Source organism: Mus musculus, chromosome 11, assembly GCF_000001635.26.
Source record: "Mus musculus strain C57BL/6J chromosome 11, GRCm38.p6 C57BL/6J".
Taxonomy (NCBI): Eukaryota; Metazoa; Chordata; class Mammalia; order Rodentia; family Muridae; genus Mus; species Mus musculus.
Window position 1 is genome coordinate 20,317,507 of NC_000077.6, and position 17,326 is coordinate 20,334,832.

General features: G+C 46.0%; 1 protein-coding gene across 1 annotated transcript in view; it reads right to left on the bottom strand.

Annotated features, from left to right (window-relative positions):
- Window positions 1-15,207, bottom strand: part of Slc1a4 (solute carrier family 1 (glutamate/neutral amino acid transporter), member 4) — a 30,534-nt gene extending 15,327 nt beyond the window's left edge. The window contains exons 1-3 of the mRNA NM_018861.3: window positions 14,440-15,207; window positions 2,686-2,728; window positions 1,154-1,216 (exon numbers count right to left, since the gene is read on the bottom strand). Of these exons, the coding sequence (NP_061349.3) occupies window positions 1,154-1,216; window positions 2,686-2,728; window positions 14,440-14,966 (633 nt within the window). The 5' untranslated portion in view covers window positions 14,967-15,207. The remainder of the gene's footprint in view (window positions 1-1,153; window positions 1,217-2,685; window positions 2,729-14,439) is intronic.

Sequence of the window (17,326 nt, forward strand, 5' to 3'; positions counted from 1 at the left end):
GCATTCACATATGATTTGGGGAGCTGGAGAGATGGCTCGGCAGTTAAGAGCACTGACTGCTCTTGCAGACATCCTGAGTTCAATTCCCAGCAAGCACACGGTGGCTCACAAACATCTGTAATGGGATACAATGCCCTGTGTGTCTGAAAACAGCTACAGTGTGCTCATACATAAAATAAATAAACACATCTTAGAGAAAGAAAAGTGTGTTGACAGACAAAACACTAAAATTCAGATCACTGGTACAACACAGCAACCTGAAGACTCAGCTGTAGCATTCTGGGTTATTATATAGATAGAAGTATTTACTTAGCACACCCCCCATATGCAAAAATGTACTAACAATATTAGGCTGAATTCTGTCTTACCCCCTTTTTATTCTGAACTTCTGTTATTCTGGAACAGGCACTTCAGCTCTTTAACCCTAATTTCAAGCTGACTTGAAACCCACGTCTCAGCTTCCCTGCTGCTGAAACTGTAGGACTCTACGGCAGACACATCTTTATTAGCTGCCCTAGCTGGCCTGCATCCCTGGGTTCGAGTGATTCTCTTGCCTCAGCTCAATAGCTGGAACTACAGGCACACGCCACCATGCTCAGCCCACTCTGGCTTTACTTTATTACTGAACTTTATTTTTGAGGGAGAATCTTCTTGTATAGCGTAGACTATCATAAAACTCACAATGATTCTCCTGCCTCAGACTCCAAAGTGCTGGGATTACAGATGTGCTCTATCAATACAGGGTCTCACTGTTTTTAAGTCGTAATTTACTAATTCCAAGTATATGCAAATATACAAAACTGTTGTTATATGTTCTATAATTGTCTATTTGCATGGTGACATATGTTTGGGGTTATGTGATTTTTTTTTCTCCCATATATCATGTTAGTTTTTTGAGTTCCGACTGTAGGTTATGCTGAGACACACCTCCGTTGCATTTTAGCTAGAAGGGCTGTTATGGAGATTCCTGGGCTCCTGACTCTGGTGTTCAACTGCGCTGTAAGGAACAAATCTACCCTGGAAGTTTTAAATATTCCATTCAGATCCCCAACTTCCAATCCCAGTAAGTAACAGGCACATGTGCCTGTCTGTCATTAAGGATGCTGGTTTGCTTTCCATACATTTCCAGAAGCCATCTTCTGAAGAGCCTTACCTTCTCTTTGGTCACGTTCCCCGAGCTGGTGTTATGGGTCACCACTGTGTAATCGGTTGCAGACTAATAAAGAGGAGGAAAACCCATCATTAGTGAACAGGCGTAAAGACCCACCAGAGGCACTAAGGGCATGGCAAGGTCCTGGTCTACTGCTGCTACTATTCGTAGTGGGTGTGCTGAGCAAGCTGCACTTGACTGGCCTGATGCTGACCTCTGCATCCTGCATGAGTTACGTTAACACTCAGGCAGCGAGCCCCTGATAAGCTGTCGGGTTATTTAGGGACCGAGGGAATGGAGAATTTTCATGTGTTCCTTGGGCAATAGGGTAAACTTTTTCCTGCTGACAGTTTGATCCTTCAACAGCTCATGTTTCATATTGTTTAAGAAGTTTGGCACAAATTCCAGAAAGACAAAGTTCATCACATTTCTCTTTTTCATTTATCTATTATGTTCCACAGTGTTCCAGAATGACCTAAGTGTGGCTGCTCTTTGGCGTCTGTTTCTAATCAGGCTTGAGCTGCCCACCTCCAGAGAAAGGGGCATGAGGTAAGGCAGTGTCTTTGGCCAAGTTTCCCAGACCTTGGTCCTACTGTGAGTTGGGAAGACACACACCTTTTCATGGTGTGCAATGCATCTCTCTCTCCGCCCCGCTACGGTGGTCTCGTGGCTACAGAACTGCCAGACACCCAGAGAGCTATAGACCTGAGCGCCTGCTTGAGACCATGTTTCAAAAGCTTTGATTTCTCTCTGCTTTATCATAGTTTCAGAGAGGCAGATGTACTCAGCTGCCCCGTGATTGGGGTGGCAGGGAGACCAACCCCACCCATCCCTTCTGTGACAAACACCCAAAGCTCTAAATGGTTTGTTGTTTTTTTTTTTTTAACTTCACATTATATATACAAGTTATCCACCCCCACTTTTAGCAAAATGTACATACTACCTTTATAGTCAGAATAAAAGTATGATTTCTGAAAAATCTATAATGTTTCAAACAGTCTCCAGATAATGGTTTGAAGGCATTTTCTAAGTGATACAAAGGATCTTGGGGCACCCTTTCTACATCCTACAGGGTTTTGTTGTTGTTTCAAATCTCCTTCTACAAAAACTGACCCTAGTGTTACTAAGTTTTGTTTATAACAGGATCCCTCTGGATTGCTCTGGCATATCTAAAAACAAATGCTCCTCTGACCTCCCCCTCCATCTTCCTCATGGAGGTCCCCCTCCCCCCAACTCTCATATTCTCACTGTTAATGAAGCTCCTCTCCAGGTTTCAAAGGGAAGCCTCTCTTTTCCTCCATGACCCCGTCAGTCATTTGACCCAAACATATACCGACCATTTTCTGCTCTCCCTCCGGCTTCGAGGCCTGATGATGATTTCAGGGTCATTTCTCCTAATAAGCCTCATTCGTGAAGGGTTTGGGGAGGGACTACCCTAGGATCCCTCTTTCCTGTACTTTACCAAACTCTGGTGCATTAATTTATACACTTCCTCCACCAAGGTTTCATATAATCGACAAAGTATCAAACCTTACCGTAGTGAATGCGGCAACCACAAGATTGGAAGGGAACAGGTTTCTATGGAAAAAGAAAGCAAGCGTTTTGTCAGGGTCGTGGGTTTTAAGCCCAGCTCACTCTTTAAACATTTAAACAGCCTTGAAACTCACTGTGTAGCAGAGACAATGTTAAACTGTGGATCCTCCTATGCATCACCAGCTGTTTTGCTTGTTTGTTTTAAGATGTACTTTTATTATTTAATTGTGTATGTGTGTGTGCGCACTTACATGTGTACAGACATACCAATGACAGTTGAGTCATCTGATGTGGGTGCTGGGAACTGCGGGATAGTCCTCTGCAAGAGTGGCAAGCACTCCAACTGTTGAGCCATTTCTCCAGCCTCAGCAATTGTTATTTAGTTAATGCTGAAGCAAGTCCCAGCTGACTTTAAACCCTTCATCTTCCTCCCACTGCTCCCGGAGTGCTGGAATTATAGGCGTACATCACCGCACCTGTTTAACCAACAGGCCTGGTTTGTTTTACAATAATTGAGATCCATTTATAGAATTGAGAGATCTTGGAAGGGAGGGTACCAGCGTCCAGAAATTCATCCTGGCAAGTTCAACAAAATCCTATACAACTAACTGTCTCAAAGCCTGTAGAGTCCCCAGTGTTCAGCATGACAATAGCTTCATTTAAACCTGCCTGCCTGAGCCTGGACTAACTCCAACCAAGAGATTTTGTTTTTCCTTTCACACCTTGGACGCACCTTCCAGGAATACAGCTACTATGTAAATTATGGGATAACAGTTTGTTTTGTTTTGAAAGTTTCCAGGAACTACTCATCTTGCTAAGAAATTGAAGCCCTTCCTTTTGCACTGAGCTGGACTCAGTCTGCACTCAGCTGGCTCCTTAGCAGGGGTTTCTCCTTCCCTCCTTGTGCACCACCATTACTAGTCAGCAGCAATTCTAAACCAGAAATAAGGATCCAACCTCTTTTAGAGAATTTACATATTTTTAAAGACTTATTTACTTATTTGTGTGTGTGTGTGTGTACATGGATGCATGTGTTTGTACAAATGGACACTGTGTGGTTATGCACGAAGTCAGACATCCACTACCTTATTTTTGAAAGATTAAGTTTCCCACTGCCTTGGGAGCAAGCCAACCCCAGCAATCCCATCTCTCCTCCTCCTCCTCCTCCTCTTCCTCCTCCTCCTCAGAGCTGGGGTTAGAGGCTTATGTAGGATGCCTGGTTTTCCATGGGTGCTGAGAGCCTCAGGATGTGCAGTCACTTTAACCACTGCCCATGGATAGAGCCCTGCATTTATAGATTAAAGCACATTTTTGGAAGACTGGAGAGGTGGCTTAGCAGTTAGGAGCACTGGCTGCTCTTCCAAAGGACCCACATTTAATTCTCAGCACCTACATGGCAGTTCACAACCTTCTGTAACTCACACATGTGGTGCATAGATACATCAGTACACATATGCAAAGCATTAATACACATAAAATAAACACATCTTATTATAATATTTCCCTTTTTTCCTTTTATATTAATAAAGTCATTGTGATGTCCTGAAATACACGTATAGGAATGGATTTTATGTTTGGATGAAAGCACTTGTTTTGTTTTGTTTAAAGACAATAGGGGTTGGGAAAACTGGCTCAGTTAGTAAAGTGCTTTTGGCTCAAGCATGAGGACCTAAAATAAATTCCATGGAAAGCCAGAAGCAGGAATGTGAGTCTAAAATCCCAGTGCTGGGAATCCCAAGACTGAAGGAGATGGGCGTGTAGTGCTCAGCCCTTCGGAGGCAGAGGCAGGTGGATCTCTGTGAGCTAGAGGCCAGCCCAGTCTACAGATCTAGTTCCAGCACAGCCAGGGATACACAGAGGGACCCTGTCTCAAGACAGACAGACAGACAGACAGACAAGCAAGCAAATGGAACATGATTGTGGAGGAAGATGCCTAGCATTGATCTCTGGGGTTCATGTACTGCACATGCAAGCACCACACACACACACACACACACACACACACACACACACACACACAGAGCGAGAGCGAGTGAGTGAGAGAGAGAGAGACAGAGAGACAGAGACAGAAGAGAGATTAAACAAACAAATAACTAAAAAAAAATGAGTTTTCAGAAAACCAACCAAGTCCAAAACCTATTCTTTTTTTTTTTTTTTTTTTTTTTTTTGAGACAATTTACTATATAAACTAGGCTAACCTTGAAATCACAGAGATCCACCTGCCTCTTTCTCCCAAGTGCTGGGAATATCCTTTTTGGAGCAAGGCTCTGTGTAGAATGCTGGTCTTGACATATAAACTACCATATTCCAGCTATACACTTCCAGCAGGAACAACAAATTGGAAGAATAAAAGACCCTGTGCTGGCGGCCTTCCCACCAATTCCTGCTCCTGTGGGCAAGCTGAGCTGCAGAATTAATTACGAACTGCGAGGGATCTGGGAACACTGGGAGATGAGCCTCTGGCCATTCCTGTCAGGGATTATCTTAATTTGGCTAACTGAGGTGGGAAGACACAGACTAAAAGTTGGTAGAACCATTCCCTGGGCTTGGGTTTCTGGGGTGAGTAGGAAGAGAAAGTGAGTTTCACACATTCCTATGCCACTCTGTCTTCTGATGTGGCTGCCCTGTGACCAGCTGCTTCAAGCTCCTGTCACCTTGTCGGACTATACCTTGTCTGCGACCCAAATAAACCCTTTCTCCCATAAGTTTCTTTTTGTTAGGGTATTTTATCACAGCAACAGGAAAAGAAGGTCAGACAGGCTGTTCAACCAGCAAAGAAACCTACAAACACACATGCACACATGCAGAATATGTGGTGCTGGGGCTCTGAGGTAGGCAGGTGTGATGACCCAGTGGTGGGCAATCTGATAGCCTCCTGGTGTTCATTACTACACAATCCACTTTCCTTGAGGTGATGGAGTCTATGACTTGCTCAAAATCGGTACAACGCACCGAAAGCAATGAATGGGTCATTCCTTCCGAGGTTTGGTCACCTAAAATTGTAGCATTCTGTCTAGTTAGCACACTCTCCTGTCGGTCTTTCTGGGCTTACACACTTGGATAAAGGAAGCAGCTATTCTAGAAAGCTCCACTTGATGAGGAACTGAGGTTGGCCTCCAGTCAACAGCGGAGTAGGAACCATGGCTCCAAGTCAAAACCTCAGCAAGCTACATTCTGCCAATAGCCACATGACCTCCAAAGTCTTCCCTCGATGACCTTTCAGATGAGAGCTAGCGGATGCCTTGACTGCTGTCCTCTAACAGATAGAAGCTGAACGCCAAGAATCCCACCCCCGCAGATCTCTGGGATTATACCTACGTGGGAGTTTAAGCTGCTGTACTGCAGCTATTTGTTACTAGATAGCTAAGACACAAGTCAACAATCTAAATGAGATGAAGATCAAACCGGAACCTTGTTTAGGACTCTCACTGTGCTCCCAGCAGACAGCCAGCGTTCACAGCCTCCACACACTCACTGGTCTATGAAACCTGAATTGCTTTTGGCATCCTTAAGAACAACCAGCAAGTGTACACCTGCACGAGAGCAGAAAACAGGGATGCTTCGCTGAACTAACTGTTGACGATCATGAGAAGTTCTTATCATAGGCACATTTTCTTTAAACAAGCAGATGTGGGCTGCGGATGAAGCTCAGCTGATTGCATGTGTGAAATGGATTTGGTCCCCAGCACCACTTAAACCTATAGCTGAGCCCCTAGGGGCTAAGGGCAGATAGGAAGTTCAAAGTCATCTTTGGCTATAGAGTGCATTTAGGACTGGCCTGAGGTTCATAAAAATCCCATTTTATTTTTAGTTTTCTGAAAGATAAACTAGCAATTTATATTGGGTAGTCTTTGGTCTATCTGAGAAGAGCAATATATTTACCTTCCTTCCATTACAAAAACCAACTTCCTATCCCATCTCCATGTGTCTAGGTCCTGCATCTCCTTCTATTTGCTAATCTCCTCAGAAGCAGAAAGAGAGCCTGTGCCAGCTTTCCCGGTCTTTACCTACTACTTGCCAATTCTTGGTTCCCAGACCCAGTTGGCCAGAGGGTTCTCCTTCTGTGAGGAAAGGGAAGTTATGGAAACTGCCAAGTTAGAAAATGTGCATCTTCTGTCTGACTAGTTTTATGTCGGCTTGACACAAACTAGACCAGCAGTTCTCAACAGGTGGGTCGAGATCCCTTTGGGGATCAAACAACACCTTCACAGGTGGAGGTTGCCTAAGATCATTGGAAAACACATATGTACATTACAATAACAGTAGCAAAACTACAGTTATGAAGAAGTGTTTTCATGTGTGTGGGGGTCACTACAACATGGAAGAAAAAAGAATCACAACATTAGGAGGGTTGTAAACCACTGAGCTAGAGTCATCTGGAAGGAAGGAACCTCAATCCATCTAGCTGTAGAGCATGTTTGTAATTAGGGCTTGATGGGGGAGGGCCTAGCCCACTGTAGGTGGTGCCAACCCTGGGCTGGTAGGCCAGGAAACTCTTCCATGGCCTCTGCATTAGTTTCTGCCCCTAGGTTCCTCCACTGTTTGAGTCCCTGTCCTGAATTCCTTTAAGGGTAAACAGTGATTCGAAGCATAAGCCAAATAAACCCCTTCCTCCTCAGTTTGCTTTGGTCATGGCGCAATAGTAACCCTAACTAGGAAAACCTTCCCCACTGGGAATAATTTTCCCTGCAAATGCTTCATATCCTCCAGGGGTAACTGCTTCCTGGGTGGGTTTGAGGAGTCTTTCATTCATATCTTAGAAATAGACCCTCTTACAAGGAGTACAGCTCTTGGTTGAAATCCTTTTCTGCCCTGCCTAACTAATCTCTCAATCATGAGTCCTAACCCTGTACCATCTTATCCAGAATGAATCCTAACAGAGTGCATTTTAAGACCAACAATGAGATTCAACAGAAACAAAGGGGTATAGACAATACTACAAACCAAAGAATAACTCCTGACGAAGGAAAAAAAAAAAAAAAAAAAAAAAGGTAAAGTTCAAAAGAATATAGTGTACTTTGGCAGTCCAAGATAAAGTTAAAATACATTCACCATGATTCAGCACTTCTACGCCCAGATGTCTGCTCAAGAGAAACAAAAATATGTATCTGCAGGAGGATCTGTATGCATGACAGCATTACTCATAATGGCCCCAAGTACCATGCCCATCACAGATGAATAAGGAGACAGGGATAAATCAACACAGTGGAGCACCAGTCGGCAATAAAAGGACCAACAGCAGCACAGAGCATCTCAGTAGCACTGTCCTGAGCAAAAGAAGCCAAAGTAAATACATGCTGAATAAGCACAAGGAGATAACACTCCAGCAAGCCAAGCCAATGAAAGAAAGGAAGGAAGGAAGAAAGAAAAAGAGCCCGGCGTGGTGGCGTACGCCTTTAACCCCAGCACTTGGGAGGCAGAGGCAGGCGGATTTCTGAGTTCGAGGCCAGCCTGGTCTACAAAGTGAGTTCCAGGACAGCCAGGGCTACACAGAGAAACCCTGTCTTGAAAAAAACCAAAAAAAAAAAAAAAAAAAAAGGAAAGAAAGAAAGAAAGGAAGGAAGAAAGGGAGGGAGGGAGGAAGAGAGAGAGGGAGGGAGAGAGAGAGAGAGAGAGAGAGAGAGAGAGAGAGAGAGAGACAGGCCTGTACTCCTAGTACTTGGGAGGTAGTATAGGAGGATCAGGAATTCAAAACTATCCTGGGCTACACTGGGCCCCACCTTAAACCAAGTCAGAAAGGTACGGTGATAACTGCAAAGAAGATTCCAAATACATACACCCAACTGGATAACCAAAATTAGCTTACAACACAGATCTCAAGCCCTCGGGAGGTATGCTAGCTTCCTTGTAGCTGTGTTTCAACATGAAGGGAGGGGTTGTTTACTGATTCCATGATTTCTAAGGTTCAGTGTAGCATAGCAAAGGGAGCTACTCGCATCACAGCAGTCAGGGAACGTGGAAGAGGTCCAGCACGGGGTGAGATACAACTCCTTAGAACACTGTCTGCAGTGTCCACACTCCCAGAGCCCCTAACAGTCCATTCGGATTTTGAATCCATCAGTGAACTAGACCATTCCTTACATCAGAAAACTCATGATCTGGAAACTCATCTATGGAGACTCCCTTACAGCCACACTTAGGAGCACACCTCAATAATTTCCTAGTTTTTTCTTAATCTGATTAAGTTGACAATCAAGATTAACTATCACAGGGCTCATCTAAAACTCCTTTCCTCCAGTGTCCTGCATGCTGTATATCAGGGGCTGGGAGGGCCTCCCCCTGGCTGGCTCCCAGGGCCAGGGCTACAGGGGAAGAGCACAACTCTCCACTCAGATTTTCCAACACAGATGCTCGTCTTAGCCCGAGCACCCCTGCACCGCAGCAACAGCTGCTTGCCAGGCAAGAAGTTTCTTTCCTTTACAGCTTTGTCTCCAAGCACTTTCTCTTAGTAAGCTTTCAACACAGAGGACACTGAGCTGGAAAAGACGCTGGAGGTGAGTTTTCACCCTCCCAAGGCCCAGAGCCATGACGTCCATCTGCTTCCCTTTGTGCTTAATCTGGACAAGCCCTGCTCAAGAGCAGCACTTGTATGTGTATTGCCCAGTGGTGACTGGCTACTCAGCACCTCCAGAGGCAGACAAGCATAGCTTTGCAACCTGGGGCTCCACTCGCTTTGGGCTATGCACACGTCTGTCTTCTACGGATGCACTTGACAATGTAGGCCCTTCGCATACATATCCTGTGTACACACACGCCTCTGAATGGGGCACCCAGCAATCTGTTAGCAACGTAAGTCCTTCTCCACTTGCATCAAGCCACAGCACATTCCACTACAAAAAACAGATTAAGTTTCTCTTCCCCTCAATGAACATCAAACACAATCAAGGTCTATTCAAATGTATTCTCAATATATCCTGTAGGAGGGTAAGAGGCCCAATCTCTCTTCTGTGCATGAGCGTTAAGACAAACTGTGGCCTCTGCATGAACTCTTAGGGTAAAACTGCTTACCATCTTATATCTATGCTTAATTGGGAACAGATATGATTAAAGTTAGATACGTTATAGAAAAGAATATGCACACTGAACAAAGGTTTACATAGCATCATTCATAATAGCCCCCAGCACCACCCATCAATGCCAACCAAAAGACTGTCAGGTAAAACAGAGCCACCCACACTATGCACCTTAGCAAGCATGTACTTCAAATTTCTTCTCCTTTTATTTATTGTTTTACATGCATGAGTTTTTGTCTGCATGTATATGTGTGTGCACCATATGTGTGCCTAGTGCCTAAAGAGGCCAGAAGAAGGTGTTGGATACCCTGAACCCAGAGTTACAGATGGCTGGCTGGAGCCTATCATTTAGATGCTGGGAGCTAAACTTGGGTACTCTTCAAGAGTTCAGCATGTGCTCTGAACTGCTGAGCTATTTTTTCAGTACCCCCTTCTTCCTCTTGAACCCCACCAAAGGATTACTCAGGCAGTAGCTGAGGGCCTTGCTGTATAGGGAATATATATATATATATATATATATATATATATATATATTTAAACTTGTTCATGTGGCCCCCTGTCATACTTGGCAGCATATTTCCTTTCTGACTGCTACTATCACTTAGCTTTTGTATAACATTCCCCTTGCTATTTTGTTTGTTTGTTTGTTTTTTGGGGTTTTTTTTTTTTTTTTTTTTTTTTTTTTGAGTCCTTGCTATTTTGTAAGCCCTTATTTTAAATCCTCAAATAAGAGGCCAATAGCCTGGAAACACCCAGATTAGACATTGATAATCAGCTAACAATACAACCAAGGAAATTAAAGTTTTACACACTTTTTTTTTATGGTTTAAGAGCTTTATTATAGAAATGCAGAGGGAAAGAGAGAAGGTAGGAAAGAGAGAGAGAGGGAGAGAGAGAGAGAGAGGAGAAGAGGAGAAGACAAAGAAAGGAAAGAGAAGAGAGGACAAAGAGAGGGGCTAGAGGGGGAGTTTTACATACTTTTAAAGTAAATGTATTATTATTCTATTTTGAGACAGGGTCTCATGTATCCTAGGCTAGCCTGTGGCTATGTAGCTAAGGATGGCCTAGAACCTTTGCTCTTCTCAAGTGCAAGGATCACAGGCGAGTGCTTCTTTGTCTCCTTTCTGCAGTGCTGGGGTTGTGCGTCCTGGAGAGCCCTCCTCTAACCGACCTTAACTTCATTTAAATAACTACACACGACCAGTGCATAGCCCTACTGTGCAGCACACACACGCTCTTCTGAGACCTGAAATACCAAATCGCCCTTCTGCATAAGGTGTTTCTTGCTTTTCTGAGATACACTTTCTCACAGCCAGTCCTCCTGCCTCTGCCTTCCACAGGCTGCCCCATCATGCCCGGCTGGGTTGTGTTTCTGACCCTGGGATGTGACTCTTCATGGCATCCAGATCTACACGCATCCCAGTGTTACCTGAATTACATACAGAACACCAGACATGCACTAGGCTAAAGTGTTCCGCACGTGAGCTGGCCACAAAACCAACTCACTGGCTTTATCAGCATGTTAGAAGCAATCATCTACCACACTTAAAACCCCATTGTAACTTGCTGTGGTTTGAGAATGCGGGCCTGAGGTGTGTGTGTGTGTGTATATGAGATGTCATAATATAAAAAGTGTCTCTTACTATGGGCTAAAGTGAAATCACAAAAATACGGAGTGTGCTGTTCAACCCAGAGATCTAGTCCCTCGGGCCAAATGTGGAGTGAATGGACACGCCTGCTCAGTGTGGCAACACATCACTTGGATACACGACTTACACAGGCAAACAGGTGTGACGCTTATCTGGACTGGCAAATGGAGAGCTCAGCTGTGCTGCACACACACAACAGCTCAGTGTGGAAAACTTCAAAAATGTTTCTTCTGTATACATTTGGTGTGGTTTGTCCTTCTGATCTATTGTCAAGGTGGTGTGTGTTTCCCCATCCTATATAAGAATATAAAATAGTGAACTTTTGCTCTGTTTTGTTGCTGTTGCTTCAGAAGTGTTTCCTTTTATTTAAGTTCAAAAATTCTTTACTAAGTCTGCAGGAACTTCAAAGACTCCAGAACAGGATAAGGCATAGTATGTATACCTGCTAAGTATTTATCAGCCCCGGTGTTTATTGTCTCAGAGCTAGTTAACAAAGGGTTCTCCTTTCAGATCTCGGTACCCCCTATAAGGATGGGAGCTGAGGAAGGCCTGGGGGATGGTAGGCTTGCACAGCTGGTGTTCATCATGATATTGTGTATATGTATGTTTTTAAGCTTAAGGCCAGCCTGAGCTAGATCCAGGGCAGCCAGGGCCAGAATGTGAAATCTCATTTTTTTTGGGGGGGGGGGAGGGGGATGGTGGTGAGGAAAGGGGTTTGAGACAGGGTTTCTCTGTGTAGCCCTCGCTGTCCTGAAATTCACTCTGTAGATCAGGCTGGCCTTGAACTCAGAAATCCGCCTGCCTCTGCCTCTCAAGTGCTGGGATTAAAGGCATGCACCACCACTACCTGACAGAATCTCATTTAAGAAAAACAAAAAACAAAAGAAAGACAATTGACCCAGAGATCCCCTTGATCCAGGTAGCATTTCCAGGAGGCTTGGGCGTGTTTCCTGTCATAAGCTACTCTGAGCAGTACAGGCATACTTTCCTTCACTTAAGTGCTTCATCCAAATGCCCAGCTCGAGTGAAAGGGCACCGACCTGGCTTATGGTAGTTCCTCTTCTTGGTTCTCCTTTTGGCTCTCGGCAAACATTTCTGAGACAGTGACATTAGACCAGGATATACTGCCATTACTATACATTTTGTCTTGGAGAATGAGCAAACCGTAAACCATGGAGCAGAAGACCTATGGATCTCCTAGTCCACCCTGCCCCATGAGAGTCAAACTTAGGGCCATAAAATCACTCTACCATTAAAGCGTAAACCCCGCCCTTGGTTAAGATTTCACTAGTAGCTCAGGCTGGACTCAAACCCTGCCTCCTAAGTAAGTGTCCCAAACACGCTCAGCCCTAATCTTTGCCTACATTTCCTGGGTTGGAAGCAGGATTGCACGACTTGCCCTGCCCTTATCACGAACTTCTAGGTCAAGTGCAGCTAGCTAGTAGAAGCATTAGAAAATACTACCCCATCCTAACAGGCCAGGGAAAGCTCTTCTGGGGAGATGCAACAAGGGTTGCCCTAGTCTCTGAGAAATGACACCTATACTGATTCTTGAGACATGACACTGGGTCACCATTCACTTTAAAAGCAGGAGCTAGAAGGGCTTGGGTCTAAAACCACGGCCATAAAACAGTAAGTTGTAAGTCCTTTCTTGGGGTGATGGCCATAAAGTGGTTCTCACTCCTCCTACCCCCAATTACTGGTCAGTTCCTTTTTCAATGATGGAAGAACACCATTAAGGCTCCTGTGTTACCATAGAGAGGCACAGATGAACATCATACTCCCATTTGGGCCACAGATGGCTCTACAAAAAGAACCCTGAAACCCCATATTTCTCTCCCTGAGGACAGAACAAACCAAAGCTACTCTGGGCTTCAGTAGAGTTCTCTATCTCTGAACACATCTACAGTTATGTCTCAAACCTTAAGACTCTTGGACTACCAGGCCACCTGGCAGGCGCCAAAGCCTACAGTTCCATCGAAGTTCCCGTAGGCTACCTCCACTTGCTCTGTTTGCAGGAACTTTTGGTCTTTTTCAGCAGATTCCCCCACCCCCCCACCCCCCCACCCCCACCCCCCGTCCAATACCATGTCTCGGTTTTTTGTTTTGTTTTAGATGAACAAACTCTTGAAGTGGCAAGACAGCTGTCACATTTTCCACATGAAGAAATGGAGACAGGAGAAAGACAAGTCACTTGCCCAGAGTTCTCTGGTTTTCACCACCTCAGCAATGAGGAGCTTTGCCCAATGACTCAAGACAAAATATACCACTAAGGCTCAGAAAGCTGGAAGGCAAGCCAGCTGGACTCCTCGTTCAGACGAACCTGGTTACATTAGTAAACGCCTGCAGACTAATGTTTTCCCATCTGTGAACTTTGGATTAGTTCAAATGGAGAGGTGAAGCTTTGAAAACTACACTCTATCATCCCAGGGGATGAAATACAACTCCTGAGTGGAGAAAAAAAAAAAAAAAAAAAAAAAAAAAACAAGCAAAGAAAGGTGTGTGTATCTCAACTCTCTGGATCTCCCCGCTTTCTACAAAGAAATAACGCTAGGCCCCATGATCCTGACCAAGAACGTCCACAACCTGTCCTAAGCCTGAGAGGCAGTCACGTAGCTGGGCAACGGGCTCCACATAACTAACTCCAGTTTTATTATTCTTGGACACATCCATAATTCTGCTGAAAATTGCCAACTTCCTTCCAGACCAAAGGCTGAATCAGAGAAAACCTCAGACTACAAGCTGGATAGCTCCTCTGGTGAAAGTCACTCAATGTCCTGGAAGCTTTGGGGTGATGTAGGGGAGAAAACAGGAACAATTAAAAAAACGAAACAAAACAAACAAACAAAACTGAGAGAGCCCAGTGTAAGGAGTAAAGCACAACTGAGAAGGTATACACTTAACATCCCACCTAACGGAAAATCGGTTCCAGCAAAAAGCTGTGGCCTCCAGTCTTTAAAGGTGTGGCCAGCACGTAGCCCAGACGTAAATATGAAATTTAGTGTTAAGGGCCAACAGTAACTGAATTAACTCTAGGTGATATGAGTGCACGTGGCGTCTCCCGCCGTGCCTTTGGCGGGGTGGAGAGCAGTACCTGAGTAAATCGAGGAAAGAGTCCACTGTCTCTTTGGAGACCGGAGGAGGCCCTGAGTTCTCCAGCCCCAGGCTGCTGGACTGGAGGGTCTGCGCGCCCGCCCCTGGCTTGATGATGAACGCCAGAGCAACGGCGAGAGCCGAGGCGCTCAGCGTGGTGAGGCCGAAGTAAGCAACAGCGATGCCACCCAGACGCCCGAGGGAGCTGGCATCCAGGGAGGCGGCTCCCGACACCAGGCTGCAAACCACCAGCGGCAGGATGATCATGCGCAGCATGCGGAGCAGCATCTCGCCCGGGAAGGCCAGGTAAGTGATCTGGGTGCGGGTGAGCTGCAGCCCCCTCAGCGCCGCGCCCATGCCGGCACCCACCAACACTCCCGACACGGTGAGCAGCACCAGCGCGTGGCGCCGAAAAAAGCTAGCACAGCGCTGCGATTTGCCCATCGCCGTCTCGGGCGTTCGGGGCCCGGCCGCAGGCTCTGCCTGGGTGCCGTCGAGGTAGCCGTTGGTCTCGCCGCTCTTCTCCATGTCGTTGCCCACCGCTCTAAGCGGTAACACTCAAGGAACTTGGAGAAAAGACCGGTTTCGAATGAATGGATCAGGCGGAGACAGTGGCCTGTGCCAGCTGCGGCTTCCGAGCTCTGTGAGTCCCTACAGGAACACTTTTCAGAAAGATAAAAGAGAGACGTGGGTTGTGGGTTGGAGCCCAGGCAGAGCAGACCGCGCCGCGCCCAGCCTTCTTTCAGAGCCGCTGCAGGCTGGAGATGATGCAACGCAGGAGGCACGCTGGAGGCTGCAGCCTAGGAAGGAGGGCGGGGCTTGAGCTCGCCCCGCCCATGTAGGCGCACCTCCGATGTTACGACCAATTAGAACCCTGAATATCCGTTCCCCACCTCCCTGACGTTTCCCAGGTCCCGCCCTTCTCCCACCCTCCGGGAGGCACAGCAAAGAGAGTGAGAGACAGGCAGGCTGGGCTCTCCCGACGGGGCGTGAGGCCATCGGCCAATCCTGTCTCCTGGCAGCTTTCAGTCCTACTGTCCAGGCCTCGGGGAGAGAGGGAGGGGAGCGTCTGGAACGCCTCGGCAGTTCTTCTCCTCAGCTGGTGGAGGAGGGGAGCCCTCGGAGGTTGGTGCCCGCCCTCCGCTAGGGAGTCCGGAACGACCCAACCTCCATCCTGCGGGAAATCCTTTCTTCTAAGGGCTCTGTAGGCTTTCCTGGTACAGAGACAAAGGAGTGGGTGGATGGGGGAAAGTCTCATTGCGTGCACGTACAAGACTCTAGCAGAGCTTTACCCTTAGGTGACCAGCGAGTCCGGGTGGCACTATGCACAGTGCCAAGGGTGAGCCACTGCGTGCACTAGCGCCCTCTGGGGCGAGTCCATTGGACTCTGGGGAGAAGCCTGGTGTGTGCAGGCTGAAGACGTAAAACTCTCCCAGAGAAACAGAGCTCTAACGCCACCACTTTCGGTGGCGTGTCTGCCATGTAACTTAAGCTGAAACACAAGCGGGATTTTAACCACCCCCTTCCGGGTCTCCAGACTTGGCACGCCAACAGTTCAGTCAAGTGTTTGGCCAGTCTGAAAGATGGTTCAATGGATTTTTTAAAAATGCCATTTATTTACTATCTTCCCGGGCCACAGCAGATAAAAAGGGAAACCTTGGCAGTCGTTTATTGTGTTATTTATTTATTTATTTATTTATTTTTCCCTATTCTGCTTTTGAAAAGAACTACCTCCCCAGACCTCCAAGAAAGCCCTAGTTAGGTGTAGCTGAGTTAAAGAGGAAGACAATGTGAAGTAAAGTAATTTTGAAGTATACCATAACAGAAACCTGTGCAAATCAATATGTCCTGTCGAGGTGTAAAACGTCCAATTGTTGAGACAGCAAAGAGTTCCTTACATGAAGCCATTTAGCTGTCATGTACAGCTTGTTGAAATAGGAGCTTATTGGTGGGAGGGAGGTGTGTTCATTAGATGAGGACCTATACATATTTTTATCTTGTTTCCCAGAACATGGTTTACCTCTCTGTGCAAGGATGGATGATTCCTACAGACCCATGTTCCTCATTTCCAGGTAGCTCTGCCTCCTTTTTCCTAAGCTGCTGCTTTTATGCAAAAGACTGAAGTCATGTTCCAGAAGTGGGTTTCCAATTGCCTGCTTTACAGCTCCACCCAGACATTCTGCAGCATCTCAGCTCAGCATATTCCGAATCAGATTTGTGATTGTCTCCTCCAGCCTGTTACTGCTATCATTATGATCTGCCTCTGTGAACCTTCATGTTTAAGTTTTCTCTAGTCTGATCTGTTGTTAAGCCCCATGACTCATGTTGAAATGTCCTTTCTCTCCTCTACTTCCACTAGCCATGCTGTTGACTGCATGCTAGTGCTTGACAAATTCTTCCTTTGTGGCCCAAGCAGGCCTTGAACTCAGAATCTCCCCTGCCTCTATGTAGAGATTTGGTTTGTTGCTATGTATTGTAATGCTAAATACTGGCCCTTGTTGCCTAGGGGACTAGAAGATCCTCACAGTACATCAACGTGATACTATGTAACCTTGCCCCTCAAGTTATCCCTGATTGGTCAATAAAGATGCAGACAGCCTATAGCTGGGCAGAAGAGAGGCAGGTGAGGTTTCAGTTCCTGGGCTTGGGGTCTGAGGCAGGACCATGAGAGGGAGGAAAGAAGGTGGAGAGAGGAGACACCAGGGGATAGGTAAATCATGAAAACATGGCCATAAAGGCTAGCCAGTTCAAGTAAGAGCAGCCTAGGCAGAACGTGGCAAGTTATATCTCGGGGTCATTGATAGGGAAGTAGGCAAAATAGCTTAGAGGGGCGACATCTGCCCAGCTCTAGTGCTTTAAAGGCTTCTTTTTTTTTTTTTTTTTTTTTT